At 41.0% G+C, this 26,056-nt stretch overlaps 1 protein-coding gene across 1 annotated transcript in view; it reads right to left on the minus strand.

Moving 5' to 3' along the window:
- MYO18B (myosin XVIIIB) overlaps positions 1 to 26,056 on the minus strand; it is a 1,113,366-nt gene that overhangs the window by 789,383 nt on the left and 297,927 nt on the right. Inside the window, exons 15-16 of the mRNA XM_069750613.1 lie at positions 25,198 to 25,390; positions 13,186 to 13,266 (exon numbers count right to left, since the gene is read on the minus strand). Coding sequence (XP_069606714.1) covers positions 13,186 to 13,266; positions 25,198 to 25,390 — 274 coding nt within the window. The remainder of the gene's footprint in view (positions 1 to 13,185; positions 13,267 to 25,197; positions 25,391 to 26,056) is intronic.

Below are 26,056 nucleotides of genomic sequence, written 5' to 3' on the forward strand. Positions count from 1 at the left end.
TTAAACTGGGATATCTAGTGGTTATTAGACAGGCAATTGTATTACTTGGCAGAGGGAACTCACTTGCTGCAGCTCCAGCTGTAGGCATTTTGCATGACATAATGTCATATATGCTACTTTGTGTTGGGTTTGATTTTGAACTTAACACCGTACCTGAGAGTAGTGACATTATACAATTATATTGTATTGCATCCTGATACTGCCTAACTGACTACCCTCTTATCCATCACATTCTGCAGTACACTGCTTATGACCGACATTCGGCTTATGTGATTATGCTTTTGTATTTCTTTTCAGAATGATTATTTACCTAGTGAGCATTGGCCTATTTGCCTATGCTCCAAACTCCAGCATCTATGTCTTTGCCTTTACGATACATTTTGCATTATGGCATGGCGATGATTGGCAGGTGCAGCACATGACTTGGCCTGACGTTGTGAAATAAATAAATTTAAAAAACAACGTGTGGTCCCCCCTATTTTTATAACCAGCCAAGGGAAAGCAGACATCTGTAAGCTTTTTTTATTGTGCTGGGTAGGGGACAATATCTATGCACCTTCCCAGCCTTTTAATGTCAGCCCCCATTGACTTATATGGGGTTTGGGTCTTGGGTCAAGTTTGGGTCAAGTTCAGGTAACAGAACCAAACTTTTTTCTCAATTTTGGCCGAACCTGCCGAACCCGAACTTCTGCGGGTCCGCTCACCCCTATTAAAAATAATTTTAAAAAAAAGACTTAGTTGAATGCAGAATTCAGCTTTAAAAATGATGGAAAAATTAAACAACAAATGAAAAATAAAAAATCCAGTAAGGACAAAAGGTATAAAGTGGACTAAAGCATAAAAACTATGTATTTTGCCTATATTCTATAGGTTTCCTTACAAGTATACTTTTAAAGCTCTTCAGTTACCTACCTTATATAACCTTGTGTGGTATACTTTGAAAATAAAGCCTGGGCATCAGGCTATAAAGTCAAGCAAGACAATATATTTTATTTTTTTGCTAACCCAATAACTGATGTATCATCATCCATCCTTGAATATGATAGTCACCTACGGAGACTTTTAAGCGTTTTGCATATTTATGTGTCCTTACTAATCTGTCAAGCAGAGTCATAAATAAAGGACGGCTCCATAATGACTTCAGTCTCTGCTGCATGGCACCACTTAAATCTACTTTTTTCCAAGTTGCCTTTTATACAGTTTGGAAGACATAGTGCTGTCTTTATGGCTCTAGACACATTTGCTTAATGTTATTCTGCATAATGCCTCTGTCTCTTGAGATTCATCACTCAGATAAAATAGCTATTCATAAAGTTTATGAAGCTTCAATTTTGTTTTTTTCATGTTGTAAATAATGAATGTTATGTACAAGTAACTGTCCACTTGTGTGTGAATATCAGATACATCACTCATGGGAAGTTTTAATCAATTATAATCATCATGGTGTTGATCTTGAAAAAGCATATTCTATTCAATAGTGTGACCAGATTCTAAATGTGTGCAAGCTTGAGTACACCATATAAAAATTAAAGCAACAGGTTCATTAAGAACGGATTTGTATGATAGTCGTAAATGTAATCTGACGGCAGCATGTGTCTTTTATATACGAGGGTATAGATTTTAGAAGAGGGCGCAGCAACCAATCAAGATATTTAGCCAATGGTTCTGTAAGAGATCCTATCGATGCGATGATCGGCCGCCCAGGATGGTGTGAAGAGGATTTATGGATTTTGGGTATATGGTACCAAAAGGGCTTACAGGGATTATCTGGCAATAGTTTTTCTGCATGTTTGCACGCAATTACGCCCTTTTCAACCTGTTTTCGGAGTAAAGACCTAAGATAATTTTATTATTTATTATACCCTGGTATATAAAAGATACAGGTGAATTTTTAGCGGCTTTAAAAGATTTTACATGGCAGGAAGGTTTCTCATTAACCTCCATTGATGTAGAAAGTCTTTATACAAGAATACTGCAAGTAGAAGGGGTAGACTCTGAATAGCGTTATCTAGTACAAACAATGGAGAGAATTTTGTGGATTTTATATGCGAGGGATTAAATTTTGTGTTGGGAACAATGCCTTTAAATTCATGGATGTGTGGTACCTGCAGCGAGTGGGTACCGCAATGGAGACACCCGTTACGTGTACCTTCGCAAACCTTTACCTTGCGATTTTTGAAGAAAAATTGATGCATTCAACAAAAAGTTGTTTTCTCAAGCAAATAAAACTTCTTCTGAGATATGTCGGCGATGTATTCATAGTATGGGATGGGTCTCAGGATTCGTTCCATCAGTTCGTTGATCTCTTGAATACGTCCAACAATATGAATATGAGGTTCACTGCCAAATTTGGGGGCGATACTCTTGAATTCTTGGATGTACAATTGCGTATTGTTAATGGCTCTCTAAGAACAGAAGTATATCGCAAACCAACATCCACCGATTCTCTTTTGCATTTTGACAGCGCTCATCTGCCATTTTTGAAAAAATCCCTGCCTTACAGCCAGTTTCTGTGACAGAAAAGGATTAATAACGATCCCATCAGTTTTAAAGAACAATCTTTGGACCTTTATAAACGTTTTTCCGACAGGGGTTACCCCAAATCTGTTCTTGACACCGCGTTAAAGAGGATTGAGGAAAGTCCTCCTGTTTCAAATTTTTAATTTTAAATTTGGTCCTATGGACAGTCTGATTAGATATGCGATCAACAGGAACTGGCATTTGCTAGAGGGAGAAAAAGAAATTGGGGATATAGTGTCCAGTGGTCCGCTAGTTACATACCAGAGGACAAAAAATATAAAAGATATTCTAGTTCAGAATCGTGTTAAAATTGAATCCAGTAATTGGCTGCAAAAAAAATATGCCTGTAGGCAATCATAAATGCGGAAATTGTTCTTTCTGTTCCTTCCATCTTACCACCAAAAATTTAGAGATGGGAGGTATTTCACATAAGGTCCAAGATTTTATAACATGCCGCACAAATTACGTTGTATACGCTGTTTTTTGCCCATGCGGTTTTCACTATATTGGAAAGATTATTCGTCCCTTATTCGTACGTTTCCGTGAGCACTTTAATTCCATCACCTCAGGTAAAGGGGTCCCTAGATTACTTGAACATATAAGGAAAATACATGCAGGCAATCCTGAAGTCTTGCGGATTGCAGGGATTGAAACCATTAAAATGCCTGCACAAGGAGGCGACCTCAATAAATTATTATTAAGAAAGGAGGCTAGATGGATTATTCAGACTTGTGCTCAAGGTCCATTAGGCTGTAATGACAAACTCGACATGGCTGTGTTTTTGTGATTTGTTTTTATTTATCTCTTTTTAACAATATTTTTTGGACAGCATGTATCTGGTTTTCCCTTGTTCACAATTAATGATATGCTTTCACCTGATGGTGGGTGGGACAAGGGCAATGACTGCTGATAAATATTCTGTGAGCTTTGTCCCACATATGACCTGTTGAAGCGCAATGCAAGTGTGAAACGATCGTTGTCTATATTTGCTCCACTGTTTTATTTGCCTGCTGTTGGTAGGATGATGCCACAATAAAGGATTTTGTTGCACAGGAGGGTATGTGCCAATCCGCTTTCTTTTATATGGACATACAGATTATTTTTCTTTGGAAGTGGCACCCGTAATTCCTGGTGTATGTGCAGCTTCATCAACCCGAGGTCATACAGCTGTGCCTTTGTCCTGATTCTTTTCTATGGTATGTTGCAAACTTTAAACAACACTTTTTATGGATATCTTTGAGAAATTACTTTCTTTTTGCCACTCTTCCATAAAGGCCAGATTTGTGTAGTGTATGACTGATTGTTGTCCTATGGACAGACTGTCCCACCTCAGCTGTAGATCTCGGCAGTTCATCCAGAGTGATCATGGGCCTCTTGGCTGCATCTCTGATCAGTCTTCTCCTTGTTTGAGATGAAAGTTTAGAGGGATGGCCGGGTCTTGGTAGATTTGCAGTGGTATGATACTCCTTCTATTTCAATATGATCGCTTGCACAGTGCTCCTTGGGATGTTTAAAGTTTTGAAAATCATTTTGCTTCCAAATACAGCTTTAAACTTCTCCGCAACAGTATCACGGACCTGCCTGTTGTGTTCCTTGGTCTTCATGATGCTCTCTGTGCTTCAAACAGAACCCTGAGACTATCACAGAGCAGGTGCAGGTGCATATATATGGAGACTTGATTACACAGGTGTATTATATTTATCATCATTAGGCATTTGGGACAACATTGGATCATTCAGAGATCCACAATGAACTTCTGGAGTGAGTTTTCTGCACTGAAAGTAAAGGGGCCGAATAATATTGCACACCCCACTTTTCAATTTTAGGATTTACAAAAAAAAATTAAAATAACCAATACATTTCGTTCAACTTCACAATTGTGTTCCACTTGATGTTGATTCGTCACCAAAATTTACATTTGGTATATTTATGTTTGAAGCATGATATGGGGGAAAAGGTTGAAAAGTTCCAGGGAGCCAAATACTTTTGAATGGCACTGGATATGCTGATCGTTGATTGGGCAGCATGAATCAGGCACTGGTTATGTCTATGTGAATATCAGAGTATGTAGTTAACAGCCGCACTCATATAAGAATTACTTCAAGATATGCACTATTATTCTTCTACAAAAGTTCACCACAGTGGTAAGTAACAATACAGTGAAAAAAAGAAAACATTTTTTCAAGCGATTTCTTTTAACGTTTCGACCCAAGCCCGGGTCTTTATCAAATTTACAAGTAAAAGCAGAAGTAGAAATTGACTGGTACCCTGCAGATTGCCCAAGTCTTCAGTTAGGAAGACAAACGCATTACGTATATTGATGGTAGTGGGTAACCTGGTGGCATCAATGGAGCCAGTGTCATCAGGTAATTCCTGTGATGTGAGGAGCATTCACTCTGAAGAGAGGGTATGCATTGGTGGCCACTTCACACATCCATTTTTTAAGTCCATATGCAGTCCTTTTTAATGACCGTAAATACAGACATACGTAGACCCATTGTATTCAATTGTGTTGTGCACATGTCCGGTTTTTCACACGGACCGCATGTGAAAAATCTGCAGACATGTCAGGTTGTTTTGCACAGCATGAACAAAATGCGTGCTGCACACATGCACACTGATGTCACACAGATGACATCTGTGTGTCATCGGCGTGACACGTACCAGCGCCTTTGAAAAAACTGTACAGTTCGCACTGATCCTAGGCACACAAAATGTTCCCAGGCTATTAATAACAGCTGACAGCTGTTTTCTTAGTCTTCAATGGTGACAAGCTTAGCCTTTAGTGACGAGCAGTAAAGTCATTGAGGTTACCATCGTTCACCTAAGCTGCGGTTCCCACGTTAAGTTCACTGTTAGCTAGCTCGATGAACTGCGGTGACTCAATGATATCACCTCTAGCACAGTGAGAAAATTCTCACGGTGCTAGCAGTGATCTCACTGAGTTTACCGCAGTTCATCAGGCCACTCACAATGAGCTGCCCATTGGAACAGCAGCTTCAGTGACCGGCGGTAACCTCAATGAAGTTACTGCTCATCACTGAAGCTGCGCTCTCAGTAGCTCAGTGTCTCCTGGATTTAAACCTGAACAGTAGCATTATGCCACCATTCAGCTTGAAATCCAACATATTTGGTATTGCCAACTTTGGTAGTAGGATAGGGTTGTTAGAAGCCTAATTAAAACAAAAATGTAATCAATAGTTATGTGTGTTAGGGCTAGCGGAACGCACCGAGAAAATAGATATGTTTATTATAAATGGTGCGTTCGCAGCTCGGGGTCAACCGTGCAGGAGGAACCTGCTGCTAGCGAATGGCGGCACTGTTTGGCGGTATAGACTAGCTCTGTTACTCCACAGAGTAGCCGTGAAAGGGAAGCATTGCTCCCTGTTAGCCTCACAGGAGCACAAGCTTACTGCCAAGCTGATAGCAGTCAGTGGTTATGCAACATGCAATCTCCTCACCAGAGAAGCCGGTATTCTATGCGCTTATTTCAGCCGGGTCCCTGAACACACTCATACAATCTCCTCACCAGAAGTGTCGGTATTCTAGGGGCTTATTTCAGCTGGGTTCCTGTGCATAACCACACTGGCGCAAAGCACATATATGAATTGACACTAGCGCATGGCCGTGCGGCCATGCGAGCCTTATATAGCTGCAGCAAGTAAAAGACCTTCCTAGAAGGACCAATGAGAGACTGCCATACCTGAGCATGTGACCCTAAATCTCCACTGAGAGATCTTGCCCTGGGCATGCTCAGTGTGTGCAAAGCAGGACTTAGTCCTAGCACTTACAGGGCCTTCCTGAAAGGACCAATGGACTTAGCTGCAGTATCTGACCATGTGACCCTCGATCTCCACTGAGAGATCTTACTCAGGGCATGCTCAGAAAGAGAAAAGCAGGACTTAGTCCCAGAAGCATCTGTTAGCCGCTGCCCAGCACTGATTTCAATGGCAGAAGCAGGAAAAGCAGCAGTAACTCTTTGTACAGAGTGGGACTGAGCAAGACCCTGGGACCGACGTCTCCGCTGAGCAGGCTCCACTGCGGCAGGAGAAGAATGGGAGACCGCAGCGGAGATGGTTCGAGATTCCCCCTGTGCAGAGGCGGGAACTCGACGCCTAACAATGTGTGGACAGATGGATGTTCGAGATTGTCAGAATCTACCGAATTTTTGTCCAAAGTTCAATTCAGGTGCCAGAACTCTACCTGAGCTTGAACCCGGACTCAATCTCTATAGAAGTCAGTGGGGACACAAACTTTGGTGCTTGGTTATAGTGAGGGATAGGGGGGCTTTCTCTCTCTCTCTTGTCAAGTCTCATAGGACTTATTGAGTTCTCAAAAATCAGGGCACAGGTGAGGGCCCCTTTTTTTTAACAAAAAAACCTGCCGCCACTGGAGAAACAGAGGGGCGAATATGCCCCTTGCAGAGACTCTTGGCAATATACGCTTTCATGGCGGCCCGCTCAGGACCAGAAAGATTAAACAGGTGGGCTTTGGCCAATTTGATGCCTGGTATCAGGTGAATAGCACAATCAAATGGGTGGTGCGGTGGTAAAACCTCGGCCTCAATTTCAGAGAACACGTCCTCGAAGTCCTTCAGGTACTCTAGAATACTTTCCAGACAGACAGACGACACAGATGCAGAACATTTTTTCACACAATTAGGGACCCATTTAACAATCTCCCGGGTTTCCCAGTCAATAACCAGATTATGAACCTGTAACCAAAGGAACCCCAGTACCAATCCCACAGGGAGATTGTCTTAAACAAAACAGGATATATGCTTCATATGAACAGAACCCACCCTGAGAACAAACTCCTCAAACACAAAATCAATCTCGTCCTTAGCAAGAGGTGTGGAGTCTGTAGCCACAACCTTCATGGGTGTTTCTAACCTGACTGTCACTATCTCACAATAGGCCACCAATTTAGGGTCAATTAGATTCACTGAGGAGCCACGGTCCAAAAAAGCTGAAGAGGGGAAAAAACAATCTTTAACACCAAGATCCACCTTTAGCAATAATTTGAAAATGGAGGAAAAATGTACCTGGGGGTCTGGGTAACTTCCTCGATAGTTACCCAGACCTAGGCATTTCCCAACACTTTGGAAACAGATGGACAGGAGGGACAGTCCTTCTTCCGATGACCCGGGGCACCACAGTAAAACAGAACCGATTCTCCCTTCGGCATCTCCTCTCTCCTTCCTTAACAGAGGTGGTCCTCACTTTCATGGGCTTGATGGGTGGTAAAGACTCGTGTTTAGCGGGAAACAAGGATGCCTGCCATTGTACCATTCCTCTTTCCCGCAGTCGACGATTCATGCGGACTGCCTGTGCTAACGCCTCTTCTAGAGAATCGGTTGATGGGTGCAAGGCCAGAGCATCCTTTAAATGCTCGGATAATCCCTTTTGGAATAGACACCTGAGTGCAGAGTCATTCCAAGACACCTTCGGGGACCATCATCTAAACTTGGAACAGTACCACTCAGCTGAGAGCTTCCCCTGAGAAAGACTCATAATTGTATCCTCTGCCAATGCCATACGATCAGGTTCATCATAAATGAGCCCCAGAGCTACAAAGAACAGATCAACAGACATTCTCTAGGGGCAGAGGGGGGTAATTAGAAAGCCCAAGACTGCGGACCTTCCTGAAGCAAAGACATGATTATCCCCACCCTTTGACTCTCATCACCCGAGGAACGAGGGCAAAGTGAAAACAATAGTTTATAACCCTCCCTAAATACCCAAAATTTACCATTTTCCCCAGAAAAGGTGTCAGGGACTTTGACAGTGGGCTCATGGGAGGGAAAGGAAACATCAGAATCCCCCAAAATTTTTACTGCCATCTGAGGCTCAGTCCTAATAGATTTTACTGTTTCTGCCAAATCTCTTTGGGCCTGCTGGTGGGACCTGCCAAAGCTCTCTGATCCACAGACAAATTTTACATCATCTGGGTCAGATTGGTTACATGATCGCACAAAGCACGAGCAAAATCCATTACTGCAGCTGTTGGCAGATTTCCAGAAACAAATATGAGGCTCAGTTATAATGTCGGGTCTCACAGGACGTGATATGGCAGTGACCACTAGGTAGCGCAGCGGCGCCTGACAGAAGAGTCTACGGAGCGAGGACCTGGCAGGGAGCAGGGATGATGCTGCAGGCATGCAGTGCAACCCAGCTGGTGAAGAGAGCGCTGAGGTCCGAGGCGCGAACCCAGTCTGTGAGGAGAGCACCGATGCCCGGGATCTGAACCAGGGAACAAGAGCGAGCTCAACCATAACCAAGCCGCCTGAGAGCTGCGGAGGTGCGAGATTGCCGAGATGATGAGACGGAAGAGAGGTACGTAACTAGCCAGGGGCCGGCAACCAGCTGGGAGTTGAGATACAAGAGGATGAGGCAGAAAGTAACATCAGGAATGAGCAGAGGGTCAGAAGCCAAAGAAGACAGGGAGGTGCAAAATCAGAACACGAGAAGACAAGTCAATATACCGAGCTTGGACATGCACGTGGAAGCCAAATATAAACAAAGATGTAGTACAGGGGCATAGGGAAAGCGGGGCATACAGCAAACAGGGAACAGAGGGGACAGGAGAATCACACGGATAAACCTAGGTCAACTGCTCAAGCCAAGGGACCGTAACTATAACAGACACCGGACCCAGGCCGAAACAGCACTAAATAGCAGCCCCAGAATCAAAGAGAGGCAGATAAAACTAACCGAGGCCTGACCAGGACGGGAAGGAAGCAAACCATATCCTAGATCATGATAGCTCTCTCTCTATCTCTTCTCCCAGAACTTGGAACACTAACACGGTCTTCAAAGAGAAGTACGTGTCCGGAAAGTAGCACCGGACGGTACGAAACCCAAACTTTGCAGCTCATCCCTTGTAATCAACCATTACTGTATGTAAAGAGATTTAAATGTCAGAACTGCAAAATTTTAATTGCACAGCTCCCTGAAAAATACAATAAAATGCAGTCAAAACATCATATGTACTCCAGTCAACACAGGTACCAATATAAACCTCAGCTCTCCATACAAAAAAAAGACTTTTTACAGCTTCATCAATAGGAATATAAAAATATTAGAGGTTTCAGGGAGTCTTAGAAAATAGTGACACAAACTAAATTTAAATTTTTCATAAAGCTCTGAATTTTTACTTAAAAAAAAGAACTATACAAGTTTAAAATTGCTGACTTGAAAATTCATGTTGCCAGGTTACATTTTTTGAACATTGCAGCCCATATAAATAATAAAACCTTTGTTGAAATAGCATTTCACTGCATTTGGATTTTTTTCCAGTTTTCAGTGCAATATATTGTAAAGTGAATGGTGTGATTCAAAACTACAACTAATCTAACAGAAAAACAAGACCTGTTATGCCTGTGTTGATGGAAAAAATATAGCTCTTGGAAGTATGGGAAAAAATTAAAAAGCGCAAAAATGAAAATGGGATGTGGCTGAATGTGGTTAGCCTCATTATAATTTCTGTGAAATGATTAAAACTTCTTAGCTAGTTAAATTATGGTATTCATAGACAAAACATTAGAAAACTTGTACCATAGATATAGAGTATTTTAAGTATGTAGGCATACATTATTGATGGGGAGCTCTGCATTATTGACTCAGTTTTATTACATTTTAATAGTTTAAAGATGTTTTCAATAATATTCAACTGTAAGATTATATTCAACGTAAAGTCACAGTTGTGTTTGCTTATAAGGTCTGAATTAGTGGTGATGATGGACTATGGCTGATAATCTGCTTCTCAATATTTAACAGTAGATAAGGAAGCATATATATTTCCTTTTCCATGAAGACAGACACTGTACATAGCGTGAACAGGTCATGACTCTGAAGATTGCGCTTCTCTGACATTATACAGATTACTTTGTAATGAGCTGTTGGATCCTATTGATTTTATTTTTACATTATATCAAGCTGCCCAAGTAGGCAGCTAGGTTAATTAATAGTCAAAGTGGATTTCTAATCAATACAATGAACAAATGTGGTAATAATAGGTCACAGTTGAGGCCAGATTATATCTGTACTGAGTTGGGTAAGGAAACATATTGAGTCCATTGGTCCACACCTTCTTATCATATACAAGAAGTGGAAATCCATTGCGAGACAGACTTGTACATAGAAGGGACAAAAAAACGGTCATAGGAGCACATGCGAGATGGTGAGTTGATATAAAATCTTCATTAATTAGTTTCCACAAAGTGTTTCAACGGAATACCTCGTCTTCCTCAGGTGACCTTTTTTTGTCCCTTCTTGTTTTGATCCTCTTGCGAGGCATCCGGCTGGAACTGCAGCATATCTTCTGTTTTAACCACCCCTAACACCAGCTTGGCGCTCCTGTGAAGCCGTTCATCATTTTCTTTTTCTCTATAGACTTGTACGTAGTTATTTCATCCACCCTAAACAGACAACTTGGGTGTCCTCACGTCAAGTGTTGTTTTGAGTGCAGTGGCTGTGTGGCATGTCCGTTTATAGCAACAGGGAGTACATTCGCCACTAAAGTGGCAGGAGAGCAGTTTAATATTCAACCTTTCATTAACTGTCACACCAAAGATGTAGTTTATAAAGCAATCTGCCACTGCGGCCTTGAGTATATTGGCAAAATGACCCATGAACTTAAAAGAAGGGTTGTTGAACACGTAAGGGACATAATAAATAATAGGGATACACTCCTAGCTAGGCATGCTAATACAACACATGGTGCTAATGCTTCTAGCATGAGGTGTATGTGCATTGACAAAGTTGGTTTCCCCTTCGGGGGGGGGGGGGGGTAAGCAACTGGGATCGCATTCTGTTGATGTTTGGAGCCAGTCTGTGAAATGCCAGCTTTTCTGTTTCTTTGTATCAATCTTCTGTTCACCTTTAGGAAGAAGGCAGTACATTTATTAACAGTACTTGCTTTAGTCTTTGTTGGATTCATTCTCTTTGCTGTAGTTTAAGTTGATTGCTTTTGTTTCGTGTGAGATTCCTTTATTCCTTAAGGTATTGCTACTCTAGCTATACTAGGAGCTGCTAGGAACATTTAGTGTATGCTGCCTTCAAGTGGGGGCTCCATTGCCTTACCTTAGGGTGCCAACCTCCGTGATCAGGCAAGGACAGACCAGGGTCAGAGGAGGGCTTTTCCTAGTCTGAAAAGGGTTCTGTCAGGTTCAGATATTTGTCTCTCTGGATGGTTTGCTATGTATGGTAGTGTGAATGTGCGTTAACAGTCATAACAATTCTGACACTTCCAGCTCTCTTCAAACATGGACGTAGAACATTTCAACCCACCACATCCCTTCTCTGTATGCAGGAAGTGATGTATGCGCCTCATTTACTCCCGGGTAATGCACTTCATGAGTGGATGAATCGGATATGTCATCGCATACTTTGGCACCCAGAAGTAATGTTCGTGTCATTGCCACATATTTAACCCTGCTGTTCTGTTGGTCAAAAATGACCGACTTTGAACTTCAATATTCTTTAAAATATTCAAGATGCGGCTCTGAAACCCGTGGCCGACCGACCCATCCTCATTTAAGTCAATCAACCACAAGTTTCAGAACCACATCTTGAACACCCCAAAAAATACCAAAGTTCAAAATTGGTCTCCCCAGACCAAACAGAACAGCAGGGTTAAAGAGGTGGGCGGCAATAAGCCAGGTAACATGTTTAACTACTGATGCAGTACTGTATATACCCCGCCATTGAGGATTTTTCTCCTTATAGCTATCTATTCTGATGAGTCTTTTGATGAAACAAGTGTGACTGGATAAATAAGCGCTTCCCTCCTCTTCTAATTGGAGGTGCAGTAACATGGAGGAACACTAGCAGATATCACCTCTACTCATGGTGAGACTGTTCCTATTTTTGGCTAATAGGCTTATAGCTCTTAAAACAGTATTATTTGCCTTTTTCTTTGGTAATGCCCAACGGCTTCTGCATTTATTTATATGCTGTGTCTGTCTTTTTATAGCAAGGAGGTTTTTTAGATTTTATATTATTAAAAGTTACGCCTTATATACATATTCTCTACCCTTGCTGATATGTCTAACCTTATACTAGAAGAATGCGTCCGACATTGCATTCAATGGCGGCGTTAACGGACTACGTTACACCGCATTATGCCGCGGTGTAACATAGTCCGTTTAACGGTGTCACTGAACGCAATGTGAGCCCAGCCTTTAGAATAGTGACAACTAGTGACTACAGAAGTAGTAGGAGCGTGTTCAGACACATCCTGTCTGATCACTGTCCTCCCAACAGAAGAAGATGTCAAAGGACAATCAGGTTAACTATTGTTCAAAATAATCTCATGTATGAGGCCTAATAGTAATAACCAGTTGGTAATAAATGAATAAACTAAAAAGAACACATACAGAAGGGTCCAGGAAAGGAGAAAAACTAAAGAAAGCTGGAAACAAGGAATATTTTTCCTAACATACATGCTTAGTTCCTTATTTGCATTTCATGCTGATAGAGAAGAAAACATAGCAAGTAAAGTGTATCAAACATTGTTATTTTTTTACCCTCATCTAACTTCTAATCTCTTTGCAATTTCCGTGAACACGGCTACCTTGTATTTTGCATGAGACTCGTCATGATCCAACTAAATTTTGAACTTAAATTTTACAAATATTAATAAAGTTATTAAAGCATTTCTTGCCTGTGAAGACGTCTGGTCTATGACTGATACAGTGTTGAATGGGGATTCCAAAGGAATTTCAAAAGAAATTTCAATCTTTTCCTGTGAAGAAATGCCGGCACATAAAACGATTCATTATTTGCTTAAAGCAGAGCTATACAGAATAATACAATTATCTCTGTGTTATTTCCATTTTCTGTGAATGTTCGTATAAAATAACCTTTGCAATTTTTGGATACTTTAATAAAATCCAGTTTTTACTATTTTTACACAATACCTTAAAACTCAATGTAAGTAGACTATTCGTAAAGGAATTTGGATTAAGGGGAGTGGGATTAAATCGTCAAAAAAATTTAATTCTACTGTTGTTTTTTTGCTGGATCTCTACTGCATTTATCCTGTGAGCTAGATTAATTAGGAAATATGATTCTCAAGGTCATTATGCTTACAGCAATACCAACTTTATAAATAAAAATATATTTTAGTGTAAAAAAAATCTGACCTTGTAATTTTTTTTATATTTTGTCAGTGGAACTGATGTGAGTATTTGTTTTTTGCATGCTGAGTTTGTACCATTTTGGGGTACATTTGACATTTTCATTGCTTTTCATATTTTTGAGGGTGAAGTACAGTGCTTATGATTTAAATAATTTTATATTCTTATAAATCTGTGTTTTTCAGACATAATTATACTAAATATGTTTATTTTCTTAAAGGGAATAGGTCAGCAGGTTTTTGCTATCTCATCTGAGAGCAGCATGATGTAGTGAAAGAAACCATGAATTACAATGATGTATCACTTAGTTTACTGGGTGCAGTCATTCTGAGACAATCAGAGTTTTTAGATTTAGCAATGCAGCAGAGCTGAGAAAGCTAACCCGGCCCACACCAGACTCTTTATATATAAATAGTAAATCAAACCCCCTCTTCATCACCCCCTTAGTTAGGAAAAAATGATACAATTAAAAAATGTATTTATTTCCATTTTCCCATTAGGGTTAGGGCTAGGGTTAGGGCTAGGGTTAGGGCTAGGGTTAGGGCTAGGGTTAGGATTAGGGCTAGGGTTAGGATTAGGGCTAGGGTTAGGGCTAGGGTAAGGGCTAGGGTTAGGGTTAGGGCTAGGGTAAGGGGTAGGGTTAGAGTTAAGGGTAGGGTTAAGGTTAGGGGTAGGGTTAAGGCTAAGGTTAGGGTTAGGGCTAGGGTTAGGGATATGGCTAGAGTTAGGGCTAGGGTTAGGGCTGAGGGTTGGGCTAGGGTTAGGATTAGGGCTAGGGTCAGGGCTAGGGTTAGGGCTAGGGTTGGGGGGGCTAGGGTTAGGGTAAGGGTTGGGGCTAGGGTTAGGGTTGGGGCTAGGGTTAGAGTTTCAGGTAGAATTGGGAGTTTCCACTGTTTAGGCACAACAGGGGCTCTCCAAACGCGACATGGCATCCGATCTCAATTCCAGTCAATTCTGCACTGAAAAAGTAAAACAGTGTTCCTTCTTTTCTGAGCTCTCCCGTGCTCCCAAACAGGGGTTTAACCCAACATATGGGGTATCAGTGTACTCAGGACAAATTGGACAACAACTTTTAGGGTATAATTTCTCTTGTTACCCTTGGGAAAATAAAAATTTGGGGGGCTAGAAAACCATTTTTGTGGGAAAAATGATTTTTTATTTTCACGGCTCTGCATTATAAACTGTAGTGAAACATTTGGGGGATTCAAAGTCCTCACAACACATCTAGATAAGTTCCTTGGGGGGTCTAGTTTCCAATATGGGGTCACTTGTGGGGGGTTTCTACTGTTTAGTTACATTAGGGGCTCTGCAAATGCAACTTGATGACTGAAGACGAATCCATCTACGTCTGCATTCCAAATGGCGCTCCTTCCCTTCCGAGCTCTGCCATGCGCCCAAACGGTGGTTCCCCCCACATATGGGGTATCAGCGTACTCAGGACAAATTGGACAACAACTTTTGGGGTCCAATTTCTCCTGTTACCCTCGGGAAAATTCAAAACTGGGAGCTAAAAAATAATTTGTGTGGAAAAAAATCATTTTTATTTTAATGGCTCTGCGTTATAAACTGTAGTGAAACACTTGGGGGTTCAAAACTCTCACAACACATCTAGATAAGTTCCTTAGGGGGTCTACTTTACAAAATTGTGTCACTTTTGGGGGTTTCAATGTTTAGGCACATTAGTGGCTCTCCAAATGCAACATGGCGTCCCATCTCAATACAGGTCAAATTTGCATTGAAAAGTCAAACGGCGCTCCTTCTCTTCCGAGCTCTGCTATGCGCCCAAATAGTGGTTTACCCCCACATATGGTGTATCAGCATACTCAGGAACAATTGTGCAACAACATTTGGGTCCAATTTCTTCTCTTACCCTTGGGAAAATAAAAAATTGGGGGCAAAAAGATCATTTTTGTGAAAAAATATGATTGTTTATTTTTACGGCTCTACATTATAAACTTCTGTGAAGCACTTGGTGGGTCAAGGTGCTCACGACACATCTAGATAAGTTCCTTAGGGGGTCTACTTTCCAAAATGGTGTCACTTGTGGGGGGTTTCAATGTTTAGGCACATCAGTGGCTCTCCAAATGCAACATGGTGTCCCATCTCAATTCCTGTCAATTTTGCATTGAAAAGTCAAACGGTGCTCCTTCCCTTCCGAGCTCTGCCATGCGCCCAGTGATTTACCCCCACATATGGGGTATCAGCGTACCCAGGACAAACTGCACAACTGTTGGGGTCCAATTTCTTCTCTTACCCTTGGGAAAATAAAAAATTGGGGGCAAAAAGATATTTTTTGTGAAAAAATATGATTTTTTATTTTTACGGCTCTGCATTGTAAACTTCTGTGAAGCACTTGTTGAGTCAAAGTGCTCACCGAGTCACCACACATCTAGATAAGTTCCTTAGGGGGTCTACTTTCCAAAATGGTGTCACTTGTGGGGGGTTTCAATGTTTAGGCACATCAGTGGCTCTCCAAACGCAACATGGTGTCCCATCTCAATTCCAGTCAATTTTGCATTGAAAAGTCAAATAGCGCTCCTTCACTTCACCAAACAATGGTTTACCCCCACATATGGGGTATCGGCATACTCAGGACAAATTGTACAACAACTTTTGGGGTCCATTTTCTCCTGTTACCCTTGGTAAAATAAAACAAATTGGAGCTGAATTTAATTTTGTGTGAAAAAAAGTTAAATGTTCATTTTTATTTAAACATTCCAAAAATTCCTGTGAAACACCTGAAGGGTTAATAAACTTCTTGAATGCAGTTTGAGCACCTTGAGAGGTGCAGTTTTTAGAATAGTGTCACACTTGGTTATTTTCTATCATATAGAAAAAAATGGTGTTGAAAAAAATGAAAAATTGCTGGTCAACTTTTAACCCTTATAACTCCCTAACAAAAAAAAATTGGTTCCAAAATTGTGCTGATGTAAAGTAGATATGTGGGAAATGTTACTTATTAAGTATTTTGTGTGACATATCTCTGTGATTTAAGGGGATAAAAATTAAAAGTTGCAAAATTGTGAAATTTTCATCATTTTGCCAAATTTTCATTTTTTTTCACAAATAAATGCAAGTCTTATCGAATACATTTTACCACTATCATGAAGTACAATATGTCACGAGACAACAATGTCAAAATCATCAGGATCCGCTCAAGCGTTCCAGAGTTATAACCTCATAAAGGGACAGTGATCAGAATTGTAAAAATTCACCCGGTCATTAACGTGCAAACCACCCTTTGGGCTTAAGGGGTTAAAGATTCAATCTAAGTAACAAACATTACACAGCCAGACATGTGACATATCATTGAGTTCAGTAATTTAGCCACTACCTCATGCTGTCTTCAATATACAGCACAGACCAAACGTTTGGACACACCTTTTCATTTAAAGATTATTCTGTATTTTCATGACTATGAAAATTGTACATTCACACTGAAGGCATCAAAACTATGAATTAACACATATATACTTAACAAGAAAGTGTGAAACAACAGAAATTATGTCGTATATTCTAGGTTCTTCACAGTAGCCACCTTTTGCTTTTCACTCTTGGCATTCTCCTGATGAGCTTCAAGAGGTAGTCACCAGGAATGGTCTTCCAACAATCTTGAAGGAGTTCCCAGAGATGCTTAGCACTTGCTGGCCCTTTTGCCTTCACTCTGTGGTCCAGCTCACCCCACACCATCTCGATTAGGTTCAGGTCTGGTGACTGTGGAGGCCAGGTCAGCTGGCGTAGCACCCCATCACTCTCCTTCTTGGTCAAATAGCCCTTACACAGCCTGGAAGTGTGTTTGGGGTAATTGTCCTGTTGAAAAATAAATGATCGTCCAACTAGACGCAAACTGAATGGAATAGCATGCCCCTGCAAGATGCTGTAGTAGCCATGCTGGTTCAGTATGCCTTCAATTTTGAATAAATCCCCAACAGTGTCACCAGCAAAGCACCCCCACACCATTAAACCTCCTCCTCCATGCAGGCATGCATAGTCCATCTGTTCATCTTTTCTGCATCGCACAAAGACACGATGGTTGGAACCAAAGATCTCAAATTTGCACTCATTAGACCAAAGCACAGTTTCCACTGGTCTAATGTCCATTCCTTGTGTTCTTTAGCCCAAACAAGTCTCTTCTGCTTGTTGCCTGTCCTTAGCAGTGGTTTCCTAGCAGCTATTTTACCATGAAGGCCTGCTGCACAAAGTCTCCTCTTAACAGTTGTTGTAGAGATGTGTCTGCTGCTAGAACTCTGTGTGGCATTAACCTGGTCTCTAATCTGAGCTGCTGTTAACCTGCGATTTCTGAGGCTGATGACTCAGATAAACTTATCCTCAGAAGCAGAGGTGACTCTTGGTCTTTCTTTCCAGAAGCAGTCCTCATGTGAGCCAGTTTCTTTGTAGCGCTTGATGGTTTTTGCCACTGCACTTGGGGACAGTTTCAAAGTTTTCCCAATTTTGCGGACATAAATGAAAAAGGGTGCCGGCGCACAACCAATCTATAAATAGCTAATGAGGGGTGCGGAGAGATGGTAAAGTAACATAACCACTGGAAGAAGAAGAAAGCACCACTCTATATAGTACCGCACACCACTCTTAGGTATATATATATATATAAAAAAGGTAAACTTTATTGATGCAATAACATTAAAAACATTAAAACATCCCCACAAAAACCCGAGAGATCCTGCCGAAAATATCACTAGTCAAAACATTCATAACATAAACATCTAAATTTATGTATAGTATATAAGAGTACATAATTATAATATTCATACAACTAAGTTCTCCCCCCCGGGTAGCCCATCACAACAACAATTGACCCTCATACAATGTGTAATAGCTAGCTACACTCACCAATGCCTGGGGGTAAAAAAGGCACCTGTATGTCAAAAAGATCAATAGCGGTATAATACGCACCGGGTTCCCTGTATGGGAAATATAGTGACTAGGCAAAAAATGATGAGGGTCAGACAGACCTATGGTCAAGCATAGATAGAAGACCAAATAGCAGAAGAGTGGACTGCTCACATGGCCCTGGAGAAAGATAGGCACCAATAGGACTATGCCAGATGAAGAGATCCAGGCCACAAATAGGCACACACCCGGGGAAAGAGGAAAGGACGGCAAGGATCAGCGTGGGGGTAAACCCTACGCGTGTCACCGTTACCAGGACGGCTTCATCAGGGGAAAGTGTCATAAAAGCAATCAAAAAAGAGTTTATATACCTTTTGGAGTCTGGAGAACGGCGCGCGTGATAAGTGAGAGACCGGAACCGGAAGTGATGTCATAAGGGCTGAAGCGAAAGGGCAGGCGTCCCTGCCAGCAGTACAGAATGCGCACGCGCTGAAAAATATCCAGCGCTGCGCATAATGAAAGCAGGATAGATCCTACAACTGTGCACAACAATACAAGAAGACACTGGCCAGACATGGACACGGAAGGTAGCAATACATAGGAATAGATAAGACACATGTATAGAGCGCTGCGCTTGTGTAAACATGAAGCAGAGGGAAAACCTGACACACAGAGGAAATAATGATATGAGGGTTGGCAAGCAAAAAAGAAAAAAAAGGGAAAACAAGAATCACTATATAATAAACATAACAAATAAACAAAAGAAAATAATACCCAATAAATAAATAAACATAAAACCAAACAAAACAAAACAAAAAACAAAAATAATAAACAATAACAAATAAATGAAACCCTCCACAATACTGTATCCCATTTTTATTAGCGAAACTACAGTCAGTAGGCCGTACACTGAAGATAGGAAATAACTAAGTAAAACCTATATGGAAAAAGAACCTATATGATAGAAGCTAGACCCCACCAGGCATTGATGTACAAAGACTGAATAAAAATAAGAATGTGCCATCATGACATACAGGTGAAAAGGAGGGAGAAAAAAGAAAATATGGATAAATGATGCCAATATTTCATAAGGTCAAATGCCGCCCAAAAGAAAAACCTGGGAGGCTGCCAAGACCCCATATTCCCACCAAACAGACCGAGGCCAACAATATACTCCAATACTCAATAGCAGGATCGTCCAGTCAATCAAAAAGAATACAGGAGACTGTCCATATATATATCCCTGCCAGTCCGACTATCTTCCAAGAGGCGAGCCGGCCTTGATATTATAGTCCAAATGTCCAGAAAGAGGGCCATCTTGACAGTCCAGAATTGCAGGATATCCTCCATCTTTGTGTTCCTTCCAAGAAGAATCTCCTCCGTCAGAAAGAATATAGACGTAGGACAACAAGTGTCACCCAGACATCCTATAAGGCACAAAAATGATACAAAAAAATATATATATATTGTTACCCAAGAAAGCCTGTAAATAAAAGATCTTCATTGATACCAAATGGAGCCGTTGAGCGTAATGAAAAAATCCACCGGGCCTCCGTTTGCAACAATTTACTCTCCAAGGAGCCACCCCTGCCAGAGCCTTTCACCTGTTGTAAGCCTACAACCCTAGTACCTGAACATTGGCCCGCATGTTTCACCAAATAATGAGATGCCACCGTGGTCAAATCCTTCCCCCTATGGGAGTCCATCACCGCAGTACTAATGGTGGATAGATGTTTTTGAATCCGCCGATGAAGTTGTTGGGATGTCTGCCCCACATAAGCAAGTGGACATGGGCAGATGATAGCATAAATTACATTGCTTGATTTGCAATTAATATAGGTATTTAAATGATGTTCTGTCTGGTCCACAGGATTGCAAAATTTATCCCTAACTGGGTGCATATATTGACACACGTTGCAATCACCGCAAGGGAATGAACCCTTGAGTGTAATGCCCCGGTTCAAACGTGTTGTAGGCCTGGTGTAATGGCTGTTCGTGAGGATGTCCCTCAAATTGGGTGCTCTCCTTGCCGTCATAAGTGGATGTTCGCTAACGATCCGTGATGTTGTTGCATCCGTAGTAAGAATCCCCCAATGTTTTTGTAAGACATGTCTTACCTGAGACCAGTGGGTGTTGAATCCCGTGATAAACCGGATGGACTTATCAGAAGATCTTTTTGTAGACGTCAAAAGGGAAGTTTGCGATTGAAGTCTAGCCCGCTGGTAAGCTTGCAAGATACACTTGTTCGGATATGACCTCTTCTTAAATCTTAGAGTCAGATCTTGGGCTTCTTCACGGAAATCACTATCCAGTGTACAATTCCTCCTGGTTCGTAAGAATTGACTGACGGGGACACCCCTCTTGGTATGCGTCGGATGAAAGCTGTGGTATTCCAACACATTATTGGTTGCAGTGGGCTTACTATACAGACGGGTGGAAATCATACCCTCATGACAGATGATGCTAAGATCCAAAAAGCAAACTGAAGAAGAGGAAGATGTAAAAGTTAAAAAGATGTTGAAGATGTTCTCATTAAGAGAGTTAATGAAAGACCCAAGTTCATCTTGGGTGCCTGACCAAATAAAAAAAACATCATCAATGAACCTAAGCCAACATCGTACCTTGGATGTAAACCATGAGGAGTTGTAAACAACGGTGGCTTCCCACCATACTAAAAAGAGGTTCGCCAGAGCCGGGGCACAGCGGGCCCCCATTGCCACGCCGGAGACTTGAAGGAAAAATGTTCTGTCAAAACAAAAAAGTTGTGTTTGAGAATAAAATCCAACAAATCTACAGTAAAGGAATGGTGTAACCTGTCCGAATTTTGTTGTTTGTCCAGAAAAAACAATACCGCCTGCAAGCCATGTTCGTGATCGATGTTCGAGTACAGTGACTCTACATCACATGTCACCATAATGTAACCTGGTGAAAGAGTAATACCCTGTAGGGATGTAATAAAATGTGACGAATCCCTGATGTACGATGGAAGCTCCAATACCAGGGGTTGAAGAAAGAAGTCAATGTACGTGCCGGCTTTCTCGCACAGGCTCCCTATGCTGGAAACAATAGGGCACCCGGGCGGCTTGTGGACATTTTTATGTAACTTGGGTAACATATAAAAAGTAGAAATAACAGGATGTTTGACCCAAATAAAATCACGTTCACCTTTGTTAATAATGCCCAATTCAAACGCTCTGTCGATGAGATTCCTCAATTTGGTTGCATATACACCTGTAGGATCTGATGGAAGCCTCCGATAGAACCTATCATTGTCTAATTGCCTACGTGCTTCTTCCATGTACATGTCATGGGGCCAAAGGACAATATTGCCCCCTTTGTCTGCTTCGCGTATGATGAATTCCTGATTTGTTTTCAGCTGGGTGAGTGCCCGTTTTTCAAGTGATGTCAAATTAGCCGCAGTAGGGATCTTTGCAGGTAGTGCCTCAATGTCTCTTTTAGCCATATCAAAGAAAATTTTGACTGCCGGGACAATGGACAAGGGTGGTGAAACTCGAGATTTGTTTCTATGTGGGAATCTTGTCTTACCTGGGACTTCATCACCCCCGCGCAGCAAATCCATAAGATCTTGAAACACCCTTTGCTCAGTGTGATCAGAGAATGGAATAAACTGTGGTTTATTATGAAGTGCTTGCAGGATGATTTTTCTGCAGAACAAAAATAAATCTTTGATCAAAATGAATTTGTCAATATGCTGGACTGGCGAAAACGTGAGGCCTTTAGACAAGACAGAAATCTCCTGTGGTGTTAGAACATGGCTAGAAAGATTAACAATTTGAAGAGAATCTGTCCGATTATACTCACCAATACAATCCGCAGTAGGAAGAATCATTTGCGGAATTGTCTTCGTGGATTGCGGCGTGGTGGTCTGTAATTGTGACTCCGGGAGACTTGGACAAATGGGCCTCCGCTTCCCTCCTCGCCTGGTCCTGGGTCGTTTTCGCTGTCTGCCGAGGATAAAAAATCACTCGACGTATGTGAGTCAGTTGGCAATGCTTGTCCTCCGATTCCAGTTGTTCTTGATTTATAACCCGTACCACGACGTCTATTGCCCTGATGTGTCCATATGAATGCTGTTTTGCCATCAAAGTCACTTTTGTCTCTCAGAAACTTAGACCGCTTTTTGGACATGATCTCTTTGTCATATTTGTCAAGTAAATCTTTCAATTTGGTCCTAAAGGGTTAGACTTGTGAAGACTCATCAAAATTATTCAATTTAGTTTCTAGATTCTTTATCTCGGCTTTAACAGAACCCAATAACTCCCTATCATGTGTAATGAGAAGATTCATCAAAATACTGGAACAACGTATCAAACCCTGTTCCCAAACACTACGGAAGGCAGGGGAAGGCTCCCATGCAGGAAAAATCGAGATCCTCAATCCCCTGGGCACAATATTCAATTTTAAATATTCCTCTAAACATCTAATATTCCAAAGCAACCTAATGCGCCACAGACATCCCTGCTCCCGGTGTCCAGTACTCTGGCTCTTAGGTGAGTCCTATGTTCATGCATACCAGCTTTATGCTGTTTTAGGAGTACTACTAGTGGTTTATATTTTAGGGGCTTGCAGGGGCCAAGTTTACACAGCGTGTGCAGTTACGGTGGGATTTTTTGAGTCCTGAGTGTGCATTTTTTCGGCGGATTTTTCAGAGGTGCATCATCCGTCCTTAGGTACGTGCTTCGCACCTATTGACACACACCTGGCACTGTGTACTATCGTTTGTGTTTTATCTCATTCTATTTTAACCATTTCCGTTATTCTCATCATTATATGGTTTTGATACAGTCCTGCATAACACCTTCCATGTGGACCCCTTTATGTTTTTGATGTGCCTCCCTCTACCATCTTGGATCAGTATGTTCAGGTATAGTGTCACACAATCTTTGTTGGATTACGTATAGGTTCTGTTAGTTTCCCTCAAGCGCAGTTTCGATTCTTTTTCAGTTTGCAAGGTTTACATGACAGAATTCTGCACCTTTCTGTCCTGAATCCAGCTGCTGAGGGTCTCTCCTTTTCGTTCTTCAGGTTAGCGCTGGTGTGTTTTTTGTATTTTTTAACATAATTTTAGTTGTTTCACACATTTTTGTTAAGCATATAATTCCACATGTGTAAATTCATAGTATTGATGCCTTCAGTGTAAATGTACAATTTTCATAGTCATGAAAATACAGAAAAATCTCTAAATGAGAAGGTGTGTCCAAACTTTTGGTCTGCACTGTATATAGCAAAAAAAAAAATGCTGACCGATTCCCTTTATATGTTTTAACTTTATTATTTTTGAGGGTGGTGATTTAAACTTTTAAAAAACATTTTTAGCTTATTTTAATTTTATTTTTAGTCCTACTTGGGCTTTGCTCCTTAAATTCAGTCTTCAAGGCCCACCTACAGATCACATTGCTAGGATTTTCTTAGTTTTGCACAGGTGATAATTACATTAAATGTGCAATACTAATGGAATAAAAAAAAACATGATCTGTGGGTGGGCCTTGAGAACTGGAGTTGAGAAACACAGCAATTGGATGGCTTGAATCTGCAATAATTTGACCTATGCAAATATGTGGGCAGCATGGTGACTCAGTAGTTAGCACTGTTGCTTTGCAGCGCTGGGGTCCTGGGTATAAATCCCACCAAGGACAACATCTGCATGGAGTTTGTATGTTCTCCCTTCGTAGGTACTTGGTTACTCATGTTTCCTCCCACACTCCACAGACATACTGATAGGAAATCTAGATTGTGAGCCCCACTGGGAACAGAGATGATAATGTATGTAAAGCGCTGTGGAATTAATGATACTATATAAGGGAGTAAAATAAATAAATACATGAAAAATACATACTGCAGTACCACATCAGAATCCTGGCAGTCATGATAACTCAATGGCTTCACATAATTGGGTTGCAGGGAACCTTTGCCCACTGACAATGTCGTCTTTAAATACTGCTGTCAGTGTGTGATAGCAGCATTTAAATGATTAAACTGCTGTGATCAGAGCAAACTCCATTCACTGCAGTTACAGGCAGATGTTGACTATGTAACACTGTAACACTGTATTAAGCAAAAGGAGGCTCATTTTCTGAGCCAGCTTTACATTTTCCTTGTCGACCTATGACTAAAATGTACATTATAGGTCATTAAAGAGTTAAAGTACCCTATAACTGGATAGGTGTAAAAATATTTTGAATTAGTGGATGGTAACTCAAGATAAAACGAAACAAAATATAATTTTTCTGTCAAAGCTAAAAATGTGCGATTTTCGAGTCATTTACTCTATTATTCACTATTCAAAAACAGTTGGGTGGCATAATTCTAGGATATTTTACTTCCTGATTGATGAGGGTCTGAACTCTGGGACCCTTGCAGATCACTTACAGAAAATCATCTTTTTCCACTTCTATTATAAAGGAAACACAACTCCATTCAAGACAATAAGAATGTGCTACACCTCCTTGCACAGCAGGTGAATGGCACAGATGCTTAACTACTGCTACAATACTCCATCATTTAGTCAAATGCACACAATCACGTAACTGTGACATATCTCAGAAGATTCTTGTAACTAACAAGTGCCAGACCATCAGAATATGTCAATGTTATATGTACATTTTTTATCCATACATACAGTATATACATGCAATGTAATATTTGATGTACAAAGTCAACCTTACCTCATTAAACCTATCCAGGGGAGTGCTAAAGGTTCTCTTGTAGGACAAGCACTGCAAGCGTTCTTGTATATAATTATTGCACATTTCTTCAAATGTGGCAGCCCTCTCTTTTTTTTGATGACGTGGGTTGTGAAATCCAGGAATATCAACCACCATGATGGAAGCCAGTGTCAAAAGACTTGAGGATAAAGACCTTAGAAAAAATTCTAGATTAAGTTAAAATATGATTGCAGCATTAAGTTATATCTTTCATGATGTAAAGCGTTTGTACTAAGACAGGTGATAGCTTCCTGACCACTGAAGATCCAAGTATTAGGAGTTTGAGGATTAATGAAGTACATGCTTTGCCCTCCACTCCAAATGAGGCTTTTCAGAGGTAGGACCCCAAAGTGATCAGAGTGTGATACGGTAACTTCATACCTTGGTAGAAACCCTCAAAGTTGCTATAGAATATGAACCTTTTGTAAACCAATTATAAACCAAACTAGATGGTGGCCCGATTCTAACGTATCGGGTATTCTAGAATATGTCGGTAGTATATAGCACAGGCTACGTACTATATTGCACAGTGACGTAGTATATAACACAACCGACGTAGTATATAACAGAGCTATGTAGTATATAACACAGCATACGTAGTATATAGCAGAGCTACGTAGTATATAACACAGCCACGTAGTATATAACACAGCCACGTAGTGTATTGCACAGCTACGTAGTGTATTGGTCAGCCACGTAGTATATAGCAGAGCCACGTAGTATATAGCAGAGCCACGTAGTATATAACATAGCCACGTCATATATCGTAGTATATTGCACTGCCACGTAGGATATAACAGAGCCAAGTAGTATATTGCAC

This window comes from Ranitomeya imitator, chromosome 1 (assembly GCF_032444005.1).
Source record: "Ranitomeya imitator isolate aRanImi1 chromosome 1, aRanImi1.pri, whole genome shotgun sequence".
Lineage (NCBI taxonomy): Eukaryota > Metazoa > Chordata > Amphibia > Anura > Dendrobatidae > Ranitomeya > Ranitomeya imitator.